The following is a 13,706-nucleotide window of genomic DNA, read 5'->3' as shown; positions in this document are numbered from 1 at the left end:
AGTAGGCATTGAGAGTGCAAGGACGCAAGATAGCACTTCAGAGAGGCCAGAGCATCACAGGTCAAAACAAGTGCCAAACACACTTGAAGAAAGAGACTGTACACAAGTGTTTATTCACAAATTCTAGAAGCCTCTGAGCCAAGATGGATGAACTTGAGTGCTTGGTCTTAGAATATGACATTGATATACTAGGAAAAACAGAAACCTGGTGGAATGGAGAGAACCATTGAAACATCGCTCTCTCCTTCCCCTGTGCATGGCCTGCACTGTTGCAAATCTGCTCTGGAGCATTGGGGGAAAACCCAGAACAGATTTAGGGTAGGCAGATGTAGGAGATTGGGAGTACATTCCATTGCACACAGAGAAATCCTTGCTCTGATGGAATGTTCTGCTTAGCGCTACATTGAATATAATCCTTTGTGTCTAACTCAATTCAGTTTTTAAATTTCGATATGTCAAAAAGTTGCTGAGCACTCTAACACTGAGTCAATTTTTTTCAGCAAGGTCTAACTAACACTGGGCTAAAATAAATACTTCCAGCCTTTGGAAGGTATCCAGAAACTGCTGAAGGTTGAAGAGCAAGTGATTTGTGTAAACAGTTATGAAAGGTTCCTGGCTGCAGGGAGCCAAGAGAGCTGAACATTGCTCTTTTTCATTCAATGCGCCATTAGTTCCACCCCTTCTGTGCGTTTCAGTCTCGATCTCATCAAATCTCTCACTCTTTTGAAAGGGAAGCATTTGTTGCGTGCGGACTATGGCATTCTCTCCCCTAACTCCCGTCTTTGTAGCAATAATCTGTGTCTTGATTGTAATAATACTGAAAGGAAGCAGGAAGAGCAGCAAAAAAGAGCAGAGCAGAGCCTGCCAGAAGACAGAGTCTCGCCCGTGGGTGGATGAAGACTTAAAAGACAGCACCGATCTGCCTGTGGATGAAGAAGGTATGCAAGAGGAAGAAGGAAAAAGAGAGAATAGTTCAGCATTTGCATGCTGATGTTCCTCTAGTTTGGAAAAAAGAAAGATGTGATTTTTGGTTACTCACAGTTAGGCAATGACAAATCTGCCAGTGTTGATTTCTCTGAGCTTCTCATTTTTCCAGTCTGAAACAGATATGGAAATGTGGATTGTTGAAGTTCCCAGGAAGATTTGTCAGCATTTTTGTGCCCATTCTACTAATATGCTATTTTTGTGTCTGCAGTTTTGCCAAATATATGCATAATTGCAAGCAATTTTCTCTAACATAATGCATTTTTGTTTACTTTCTTCACTAATAGCATGCCTTTGTATGCACAGTCTCCTCTAATAAATGCATTTTTGTACACATTATTTGGCTGGAGAACTGCAACCCACAATTTGGAGAAGTCTGCATTTTGAAGAGCAGCTGCATTTGGGTGCATATATTTATTTCAGGAAGGGTGAATTAGAAAGGTGAAACAAAAATGAATTTGTCCCCCATCCATACCCATGGCTTGGGAGTCACCTGTGGCTCAAGAGCAGTAAAAACACATCTCTTGGGGTGACGGAGAAAATTAGTGAGAGTTCCTAATCGTGTGCATTTCATTTGACATAGTGTTGCCAATGGGGTCCAAGAAAAGGACCCCACAGTGGTAACTGCCGCATCTCTCTCTGTGGGGCCTCCTCTATGGCTGTATAGTGTATGTAGGTATTGATGATTCTGAAAGAGAAAATAAGCAATGGTGATTATATGGGCTGTGAGGAACAAGATTTGTAACAGCAACACTATATGCACCACCAATTGAAAATGATTCTACGTGTCACTGATTAAACCACGTTAAAGAGATTTGCAGGGTTCATGAAAGAGGTTCCAGAGCTAAGTACAGCTTCTGTGTATGTCTAGCCCTGGATGGATTGGGGATTTTCACTTCTTCCTCAACTTAGTGGATAATTTTGCATTAAAGGTAACAGTTCAGTTGCAATCCTATAGTCACTAATCTGGGAGTAAGCCCCACTGAATTCAGCAGGACTTACTTCTGAGCAGCCATGTATAGAATTGCCTTGTAAGTCTGCCTAACATAGACCGTGAGCTTTCTAGATGGAGAGTGTGTCAATTTCATGTGCTATATGGTGTCTGTGACGCTGGTGATCCTAAGTAGATCTTAAATAATTAACAGTGAGTGCCCTAATCCTTTCTAAATAAAAACAAAGGGAAGTGTCCGGTGTGAAATAAGTCTCCATTTTTTATGTCTCACCTAAATCATTCTCTTTTTCTTCCATATCTCCTTTTGCTTTTCACTTCTCAGTCCATGGGCCTAGCCAGGATTTATGTTAGGGGGCAGGCTTTATGTTAAAGGGGGGGAGGCAGAACCTCAGTTAGTTAAGTATTTTTATTGCTTTACTTGATTTAGGGTGGGGCAGCTGCCCCCCTTTGCCCCCCTCCCGGCTATGCCCATGTCTCTGTCTAGGAATTTAAATGATCCAAATAAAAAATGCTGCCCTAAATATCCACCCTCAGATTAGAATACTCTTTATAAGTAGAAGGTAATGGGGAAATCTCCAGTTGTGTGTGCTGTGTAATGAACACACAACTGCAAAACATTCCTGAAGCCCTTTAGCATGGTCTCTCTTCCCACCTCTCTGACACACACACACACACACACACACACACACACACACACACACACACACACACACACACACCACACTCTTTGCTTCTTATCAACAGAACAGTAATTTCTGCTTGAGCTGCACTTGATTAAAGTCCAAGATCGCTGCCAGTCAAGCACCTTTATCTCTAAGGAAATTAAAGCAGCTAAGCTAATACCTCTGTGAGAAAATAGTCTTTTATCCCCATGTTTGCAGTTACAGGGCTCAAAATAACTCAGAACAATACCTTCTGTGCAGTGTTTTTGTGGAGAATAAGGAAAACCATCTTGCTCGGGACAGTTTCTGGTCCTTTTTTGTGCCCACAGCAGGTCCGCCCATGGTGGACAGGTTGTCTGATCTGAGTGCAACAGGGCATCTACACAATATTGTGCTTTAAAGTGGGTTTCATGCCACATGTTAATGTTTCTGACTGAGGACAGAAAGTGGAAGAGAAAGCTTTTTCAAATGAAATGTGTATTTTAGCCAATGAAGGTTTGTAGGAAATCCAAATGTAAAAAATGGGGGGGGGGAGAGAATTAATAACAGATTTGGGTTGGAGGGATGCAAAGTCCAATGTAAGCATTATTTGTAAAAAGAAAAGAAAAATGCTTAACATTTTGCACGTCAACCACGTTAAAAGCTTTGTGGTGGATGAGTCAGACAACCCATATGATGGAAACCTGCAGCCAGCGTAGTCAGAGAAAATAAGCAGCTTCCACAACCAGGATTATGGGATGTATACCATTCATTAGTGACATGGTAGGTTTGTTGTGATTTACTCAAAGTTTTCTATCCGAGCTCTGTAGATTTCTCATAGAGCAGAGGAAGCCTAGGTAGGAACCCAATAAAGGTTACAGCTTAGTATTTTATTTATAAAGTTCCTTTTAAATTAAGCATTAACTCACATTCTGAAAATAGTCCATGTCTGCTTGGAACATACACAAATAAACCTAGTAAAAAGGGGGGGAGGTATAGAAATTATCAATCTATTCATGAGGCTTGATGGCATTCTTCTACAATTATTTTTTAAGAATAATAACAGTAGCAATCTTGATAGTCAATCACCCAGCTTTACAAACACCTTTCTCACTTGATGTCTTACTGGAGATACTGTTGCCAGGACAAAGTCCTCATTGGTGGTTTTGATAGTACAGAGCTGAGGAACCTATGGCTTTCCTGATGTCGCCAACTCCCATAATTAATAATTACTGTCCATCCTGACAGAGGCTGATGGGAGCTGGAGGGAGAGAGCACAAGTTCCCTGTTCCTCCTATGTTGGATCAATGAAGATGTATCATGCGTCTATTGCTGCTTGGAATAACTCAAGATTCAGGAATAGGTTTAAAGCTAGATTAATCCAACACATAGAACTATATACACCATAGTTAACACCAATATATTTCCAGAATGCCCTTAGGATTTGGCTCAGGAGATTCAGGACAATGGAAGGGTGTGTGAGTGAGAGACGTCAGAAACCAATGAAATCGCCTACCTCTAAGCCAGCAGTCCATTATTTTGAGCCCTCTGAACTGCTTGGATGGAGTCTCTAGACTCACTTAATGGAGTGAGGGAAAGGTTAAGAATGCTTCAAAGCAATTTTTGTGATTTTTGACTGCAGCTAAAGAAGACACTCTTTACCACCTTCAGCAGCTCAATGGTTTTTTAAGTGGAAAAGGTGCAGAACATACTGTTTTGGCGTCACAAGTGTCACTGCTGCAGGCCAAATGTTGTTCTCCTGTTTCAAACCTGTGCTCATTTTCTTCTTTTATATTATTATGAGAAAATGCATACTTGAGAGTAAGTAAAGATGAACACAGTGGAACTTTGTACCTGAAGAAGTGTGCATGCACATGAAAGCTTATACCCAGAACAAACTTAGTTGGTCTCTATGGTGCTACTGGACAATTTTTAAATTTTTAAATTTATTTTGACTGCGTCAGACCAACATGGCTACCTACCTGAATGAGTGGGACTTGTTTCCCAAGTAAATATATATAGGACCAAGCTGCACAACTCTGTTTATTGTGGCCATTTCAACTGATAATCACTTTGCAAACCAGAAAATAAGAAATGGAGAGCTTTACACTTCCTTATTGTATCACAACAGGTCCAATTTGAACTTTAGACTAGTCAATATTAGCTACTAGTATTAAATTTGCATTATATGGGACACTCCTTTTCAGAATGGATTTTTAATGTCTTTTAAATAGCTTACACAGTAATGGAGATATCACTCTCATATTTACTGGGTTTGCAAGGGCACTGGAAAGAGTGTTTACAAAGCAGACCAGCTTTCATTGATCTTATAAGGTCGAATTATAACTATCCCACCACAATTTGTGTTATTAGAAAATATAACTCATGGCATGTATTATTAGTAGCATTTTTTATTTGTTCTTCTTCCTGGGACTCCAAAAATCATCACAACTCCCAAGCACTGCTCCTCCCACACAGTGACACAGATTTGTCTCTGCAGAATCTCTACCTAATCTATATTCTTGGTGCAGGGCTACCTGTTACAAAAAAAGATAGAACTGCCAACCAAAATGGCGGGCTCTCTTCTTCTCCTGCTGTAACATGAAGTTAAAGTTGCCTCCATGTCCTTACATCATCATGCTGTGTATTTATACATCTCTGCCATTACTGGTGGGGGCTATGAAATGCACCATTCAATGCCATCAGAATGTGTAGGTTATTTTGCTAGGCATTTTGGAGGTGTAGGGGAGCACTAGAGGCATAGAGGGGCAGGGACTCCATAGAATCATAAGAGTTGGACAGGACCTCATAGGTCATCAAATCTAGTTCTCATCTTGATGCAGTCAACCCAGAGCCAGACGTCCTCAACAGATGGCTTTCCCACCTTCCCCTGCTTGAAGACCTCCTTTTTCATAAGGTGTTCTGCCCAGAGTTCCCTTGCGCTCTTCCAGGGCTGTCTTTGCAATGAGCTGTGCTAGAGATTGTTTTTATCCACAGGAAACGTGTTGACTGACATTACTGGGTTGTTTCTGTTTTTATTATGTATTTTGTGTGTAGTTTTATGCTGTGAACTGCCCTGAGATCTACGGAAATAGGGTGGTATACAAATTTAATCAATCAATCAATCAATAGTGGTTTACATTGATATATATCAGAAAAACATGTTTATTAATTTTCTCGCAGCAAGTTGAGCAAACCTCTTCTGGAAAATAGGTAACCTTCTCCTCTGCTCCCCCCTCCTCTCCCCACTCAGATGATGGTGGTGAATGGCAAGGCTTAGAAGACAACATTGCTCACGTCCCCTTTTCAACTGAGCGATATGCTGAAGAAGACATGGTGAAGAGGTCAAAGGCTTTCTACGAGCTTCTCAATAAGAGACGATCGGTCCGGTTTATAAGTGACGAGCCGGTTCCAAGAGAGGTCATTGACAACGTGATTAAAACAGCAGGTACTATGCTGCCTGAATGGATTCCCAGGGAGTGAGAAAAACGTTGGGCAGACATTCTAGTATCCTATTGGCTTTAATGGTAAATGTGTTCAAGTGATATTATGAAATGATGTCTGCAATAGGAGTCAGCGATGGTAGTGAAGAAGAGGAGGGGGCACCCCTTTGTGTCAAAATTCACAGCTGGCTTCAATATTCCTCCAAGGATCCCCTCCCAGCATTCTAACTGTGTACATGTTTTTTACATTATGCTGGTGTGATGGGAAGCTTTGCATGCCGCCAGGGTAATGTGAGAAACCAAGGACCACACAGGAAGAGACACAGCCCAGAAACACTGGCATTAGATCACTGGCCCTGCAGCTGACCATTGGCTGTGCTGGTTGAGGCACATGGGATCTGGAGTCCAGTAACATCTGAATGGTCACAGGTTCTCCATCCTAGAGTAGATCTAAACATCTCAGGCTGCATTTCAGCACTGGGTTGCAAAGTGTGTTATCAGAATTTGTTTCCTCTCCCCACAGACACCTTCCTTGCTCCCACATTACCCCTCCAATGAAAATCAAATAAATCATGGAATTTGAAGAGCTAGGGTGAGATCTCCTGGGTGTCATAAGGTTTAATTTTCCTTATGTTTTTGTGGCACAGCTTCCTTTAATATGAGCATTTATTTGATTTGATTAAAGGAACATCTCCCAGTGGGGCACACACGGAGCCTTGGACCTTTGTAGTAGTACAAGATGCAGAAATAAAACACAAGATCCGGGAGATCATTGAAGATGAAGAAGAAATAAACTACAAAAAAAGGATGGGGGACAAATGGGTTAATGACCTGAAAAGATTGAGGTACCAATACCAGTGTGATACTGACTGCTCCAGGCAGCTTCTGTGGCTTAAATATGTATTTTATTATGCTTTTTGGAGAAGGCCTGGAATCAAAATGTGTGAGAGACAGGATATTGGACAGGATATTTTAGATATAATTCACTTTTTCATTCACCTGGGGCAAGTGCAGGGGCGAAAGGACATTGATAACCCGGGGTTGCCATACGTCCGGAATTTCCCAGACATAGCCGGGATTAGGCCATCTGTAACAGAAACCTGGTGGAAATCGCTTAAATGTCTGGGAAAATCCAAACATATGGCAACTCATGTCGGAAGTGCAGATTTTGGAGAATTTCCTAATCAAGCAGAGAGTTTTCAAACATGTATCAAGTAACCATATTCCACCCACGTGGATGGCAAGATCCAGAATAAATTCAGATAGAAAGCAGCATGTTGCGGATGAGCATGAATGATTCCAGATTCAGGTAAACTACATTTTGGTGCTACAAATGGGTAAGTGTGCATACATAGCCCTTGTTTCTTAGATAGTGGCATAAAGTCCAAAAGGGTTTGGTATCTTCAGGTGTTCTTCTAAGCTTAGAATATGAGGGAGGGCCAATGGTACAAATGCGCTAGCTGTGCCCCATTGATCATCCATGAGTTGATGAACGGATATCTGATCTGGGGAGCCTCCCTGTACAATGTAGAACCTTCAAAAATCAGAGAGACTCTATTGTGCAGGGAGCCTACATAAGTGAAGTCGACACCCCACTTCAGGCAACATCCATTCAGCTCATAGAGGGTCACAGCAATGGGGCAGGCAGAGGATGCCTGTATCCCACTCACATATGGAATTACTGAATCAGAAAAATACTTGAAGAAGGCTGATGTCAGCATTTGTGAGCCTAAGCCTGATTTCAACAGTGGATTTACTTGCCAGTCACATATATTTTAATGGGACTTATCCATATTTAAGTGGTTATAGGATCACAGCTCCCGTTCAATGTTTTATTTGTATGTGGCTGATTCCTCTTTTATTATTTTCAATAAATAACAGACACTATTGTTTGAAGAACAGCATATATATTTTCTAAAAATTAGTAAGTGCCAGGGATGTTAACTAATCTGAGAGATGGATTTTTAAGAAAAGTTTAGGCTGAAAGTTTCCAGATTAGATTAGGTTTTCAGTAAAGAACTTGGAGAGATTTGCTGCCCTTTAAAAGCAACTCACTTATTTCACTGTTTAAATATGTATTTCTAACACTCCGTTCTTGCTTTCTGAAGCTGAAATAGAAAGCTCAAGGGAACGACTTCTAGCTGGAAAAGGGAACTTTTCTAATTTCATCAGACTTCAGGTTCACTATGTAAATAGCATCAATCCATCACCATGTCTTTATTTTTTATTGAAAATGTTTATATCCCAACTTTCTGTCCATCAAGGCATCCTTGACACCCCCTACGACAGCTAAAAGCAATATGTAACCTGTGGGTGGTCCAGTCCAAGACTCTGACCACACACACATGCTTCTCCATAAATGTCTGGCAGCTTAAACAGATGGAATAAATATATTGTGTGCACCCCAACCCAGCAGTGAGAGACCCCAGAGATTCCAGCACTTACACAGGGTTTGGTTTCTTTGGAATGGATGTCACTGGATATCGTGGTGTATTTAGGATACTGTATATGGTATACTCAGCATACAATCTGAGTATAAGATGGAAGGGCTTGTAGCATTAACACTCCAAAAGATCTTGCTTCCTTGTGACATCCCATTTGTTTTTGTTTTTTGTTTTGCTTTTAATGATATTGATTGTAATAAGGTTACCAGATGTCCCTGTTTCCCAGGGACAGTCCCCAGATTTACAAATCAGTTCCCATACAATATACATTGAAGTTGAAATTGTCCCTGGATTCATTGAAAAAAATCTGGTAAGCTTAGATTAACGCAGGACCTGTATTGCAGATAGAGAAAACTACAACCAACCTACACACATGTTTTAGAAGCAATTAGGACCAAAAATGAGGAGCGACCAGTTGCTAAATATTTTGATTCCGAGAACCACAGACTGCCAGACTTATCAGATTAGAGCAAAGTGTTGTATATAGCCAGGGGAGGAAGGTTAACCAATGCAAATATTTTATGCGGAGCTAAATAACATTTTACAAATATCCTTTTCTAGGACAAACTGGATAAAAGAATACTTGGATGCAGCTCCCTACCTGATTCTTATTTTCAAGCAGGTGTATGGAAGGCTTCCAAATGGGAAAAAGAAAACCCACTACTACAATGAGATCAGTGTGTCTATTGCCTGCGGCATCCTCCTCGCTGCACTCCAGGTATGCTTGCAATTTGGGAAAAAGCAAGAGGTGGATGAAACATAAGAAATGTGCAGCAGGTATTCAAGATAGTAGCCTCTAGGGAAGCCTCTCAGTAACTTGTGTTCTGGGTCACATTGGTTAAGGTGCGGAAGGCAGGGAAGGGCTTAAAAGGAAACAGACCATATTTCCACGTATCCCAGAGCAGGAAAAACACCAGTGGGAGAACCCTAGGGTTATTTCCAGGCCATCTCTCTATTGAGCATTCATCCTGACTTGTTTGCAGAGAGGCTAGATATTGTGGCATCAAGCAATTCCCAATGCTTGTCATTTTCCTGAATGCAAAAGGTCCATGGAGGGGAGTGGCTTTGTTGCACAGGAGCATCAAGTCTAAAGTGTGCAATCTGAATTTGTCAATTTAACAGTCTGGAAGTTCCCTAGGTCTACCACACAGAGAAGCAGATGCTCAGGCACAACCAGTGGCGTAGCGTGGGGGTGCAGGGGGGGCCGGCCGCACCGGGCGCAACATCTGGGGGTTAGGGTTAGGGGGCGCAAATCCACAGGTTAGGGGGCGCAAATCCATGGGTTAGGGGGTGCAAATTATTTGCCTTATCCCGGGTGCTGACAACCCACGCTACGCCACTGGGCACAACTTTTAGGTTAGCATAGGCTGCAGTGAACGTTTGAGCAAAAACACACAGAGAAATACTGTGGTCTGTAACGTAAAGTATACATAAGTATATATTTAGATACAAACCAGAGAAAGCTGAGCATGCCTCAGTCCCACTGGGGCTCCAATGCTAAACATACGTAGGAGCATGGGAAGCTTATGCTGAGTCAGATCCATTTAACTGCACCTAGAACCTCCAACATGCAAAGGACACAACTATCCCTGAGCTACTGTGGCTCTTCTCCATTTATTCCAAAGTAAGTCCTACTAAGCTCTTTGGGCCTGCATTTTGGTAAGCAGGCTTCTTAGAACATCAGCCTCAAGCATTTAACGGTGCTGTTTGTTTCAGTGGGACCCAGCCCCCAGTCTTCAAATAAGGTTATGCACACCATTGCAAATCACATTTGCTTCTCATCCTTCTTTTGTGGAGTTTATAAGAGGGTCACTTCAGCCTTATAACAATCCTTTAAGGTAGACGAGGATCGGAAATAATGACACGGTTGAGGCTGCACAGTAAGCTGAGAGGAATTTAAAAACAACAACACTTAAAAACCCAGCTCTTCTGTGGCTACACCATGTGAGCTCATATGTGGTGAGCTAAAACAGCTGCAAAAGCATGCTGTATGTCCTCACACATAACTTCTGGGTTATGGCTTGATGTTATGAGAGCAGTTTCATGAGCTGCAGAGTTTTACCCCTTACATAAAGGGAAGGGGAACCACCAAAATAACTAATATGTATAGCAAAAAGGAAAAAAGTCTAACAAAATTATTCATTTTTGGGAACATGTAAAGAAGGAAGTTTATAGAGCACAGATAAGGGAGGTGATAGATGCTGTGTTCCTAGAGTGTTCCAGTATTTCCTTTTCTTCTTTAGAATGTGGGTCTGGTGACGGTTACCTCTACACCCCTGAATTGCGGCCCACGCCTAAGGGTGCTGCTTGAGCGTCCAACAAATGAAAAGCTACTCTTGCTGTTACCTGTCGGCTACCCCAGAAAAGATGCTACTGTGCCAGACCTGACACGGAAACCACTGGAAGACATTATGGTGGTTGTATAAGCAAGGAGCACTCAAGGAGACCCTTGAAAATGTGTTGCTGTCGAGAGTTTTCTGCAAATTGTTTGCTTCCTTTGGCCAGTTGCATTGGGCACGTTCAAGCGGGCAGCAGCCTCCTTGACAACTAGCTCGTGTGCATCCAGAATCACATGGAGAATGGGGCACGTGCAAACCTGCTCACATGGAATTCACACAACTGTAAATGGTTGTGTATTTTGCACGTAGCATCCACCACAATCTCAAAAGTGTGGTAAAGTCCAAAGGAATCCACTTCGAGGAGGCAGCAGCATGTCTAAGTCAGTGCATATTCTATACACCTTTTCTGTCTTCTTAGCTATGTTTTATGTCTATCTCTGCAGTTGTTTAGATAGCATCCAAGTTCCAATAATGACAGCAGGTGCACTCGCTAATAACAGTAAGCAATCAGAATTAGTAAAGTGAGTACAGAGTAGTTAATTGATCAGTATTATTGATTACTCCAAGGGCAAATACACAATGGCAGTTCAATGACCTTCATCACTTTAATTTTTACAGTCCCCTGATCTGAATCCCATAATACCTTTTCTTAATATTTTGGTGATTTTGATTTGCATAGAATATGTATGTGTTAGGACAGTCAGCTCCCAGTCTTCAGCAATGCCCTCTGAATATGAATAAGGTTTCTATTGCTCAGTGCATCATCCTCTCTGCTTTTAGCTCTGAAGAGAAAGCTAATATTTACAGAGATAGTTTTCAGTGTCACTCACAGCTTCGTCTGGGAGCATGTGAAATCATCATAGGGAAGGGAGCTTCTGAGCTGAACAGCCATGAAAAAAGCATATATAGCAACATTACCAAATCTGGTGGCCTCCAGATGTTTTGGATTACAACTAACATCAGTCTCAGCCTTTATAGCCAATGGCTAGGGTTGTGGGGGTACTGGTCTAAAACATCTGGAGAGCACCAGGTTGCAGGTGCTTATAGTACATCTAGGATAAGTGAGTTTTAAGTCAGAGCCCAGCAGGTTTATGCAGGATTTAGCTCACCAGCATCTTTCTTTTTGGACAGCTAAATATTGAACATGAATGTATTATTTTGTGCAACCCCACTCCCACTCCCCTTAGTTACAGCACCAGTCATCTGTTTCCTTTTAAGGACAGAATAGCAGTAACGTAAGGCACTTTTCTGCTGCTTGTTGATTAATGAATTAATTAAGCTGGGGTATTGAATCTTTTTAGTGTGAGAGCTACATTCTTTTGTGGGTAACTTTCTGGGACCCAGATGCCAGTGATGGGTTGACCCAAAGCAGGGCACAGGTAGTGCTGTGGTCTAAACCACTGAGCCTCTTGGGCTTGCCAATCAGAAGGTTGGCAGTTCAAACCCAGATGGGCAGGGTATAAATATTATTATTATTATTATTATTATTATTATTATTATTATTATTATTATTATTATTATTATTATTATTCCCTGTGAAGGAGTGAGCTCCTGTTGCTCTATCCCAGCTCCTGCCAACCTAGAAGTGCAAGAACATACCAGTGCAAGTAGATAAATAGATAATGCTGTGGTGGGATGGTAAACAGCGTTTCTATGCGCTCTGGTTTCTGTCATGGTGTTCTGTTGCGCCAGAAGCAGTTTAGTCATGCTGTCCACATCATGCTGTCCACATGACCCAGAAAGCTGTTTCTGGACAAACATCAGCTCCCTTGGTCTGAAGGCGAGATGAGTGCCGCAACCCCATAGTCGCCTTTGACTGGACTTAACCATCCAGGATCCTTTACCTTTTTACCCACCCACCACAGAAATCCACCCACCTACATGATAATAGTAATTAAATACCACTCTTTTCCAATCTGAATGACATCCAAGTAACTATGCATAAGACTGCAACTTTGCAGCCAACTTGTGTTGAAGTCTGACGGTTGCTTGTAGTGTGATGCAACCAGGAGTTTTTCTGAGTGAACAGATGCAATTATATCAACTAATGTTATCAGCTGTGATGGAAATATGTAAATATGCTGGTTGAAGGTATGTTTTTCAGGATTTTGAAGCATAAAACATTTGGAACATTTGGAGCATTTAGAACACATGTGGCTAGATCACAATTGCCATCAAGCCACAGCCTGCAGTGCCAGGTATAAAAATGGAATCACATCTACTTTTAAGGATGGTATGGCAAATGATCCTGTGAACCGCCCTGAATCCTGTGAACCTGCAGGTGTAGGGCAGTATAATAATAATAATAATAATAATAATAATAATAATAATAATAATAATAGTTTCAAAAAAAATATCATAGGTATTTCCTACACCACTGTTGTTTAAAGTTGGCAATACTCAGCCACATGTTATGAATTCAAAGATAGATGTTTTTGCTTTTATACTTCCTCCTAAAATAGTATCTTTGATAAAATGAAACAATCAATATGTAATTATCTTACTTGCGTTAATTAAATCCTTTATGTTGCTTTTCTTTTTTAAAATTATTATTAGGCTGTAACATTAACAACAATAAACAGTTCAAATGTTATGATGGTTGACCATTCTTTGTGTTAGGAAGTAGAGTCTCTCAAATGCTTCAGTTCAGGTTCATCTCTGGGTGTCTGTAATTATAGATCCTCCTGCCAAGCCCCAGAAGTGTTGATGTGATCCACACAACTATAAGGGATAAAGTGCATATACAGTCATATCTCAGGTCACAGGCGCTTCAGGTTGTGTGTTTTCGGGTTGTGCACTGCGCCAAACCCAAAAGTACCGGAACAGGTCACTTCTGGGTTTTGGTGCTCGCGCATGCGCAGAAGCGCTAAATCACGCTTTGCTCATGCGCAGAAGTGCTGAAT

General features: G+C 41.4%; 1 protein-coding gene across 1 annotated transcript; it reads left to right on the top strand.

Annotated features, from left to right (window-relative positions):
• Positions 1 to 668: 668 nt before the first annotated feature.
• Positions 669 to 13,396, top strand: IYD (iodotyrosine deiodinase). Its single transcript, XM_081905232.1, has 5 exons — positions 669 to 938; positions 5,831 to 6,025; positions 6,706 to 6,865; positions 9,026 to 9,182; positions 10,708 to 13,396. The coding sequence occupies exons 1-5, from the start codon at positions 755 to 757 to the stop codon at positions 10,888 to 10,890; spliced, it is 879 nt and encodes a 292-aa protein (XP_081761358.1). The 5' UTR covers positions 669 to 754; the 3' UTR covers positions 10,891 to 13,396.
• Positions 13,397 to 13,706: the final 310 nt, after the last annotated feature.

This window comes from Podarcis melisellensis (assembly GCF_964234715.1).
Source record: "Podarcis melisellensis genome assembly, chromosome: 3".
Lineage (NCBI taxonomy): Eukaryota > Metazoa > Chordata > Lepidosauria > Squamata > Lacertidae > Podarcis > Podarcis melisellensis.
Note: the sequence above shows the minus strand (reverse complement) of the source record. Positions and strands in the feature narration are given on the sequence as shown.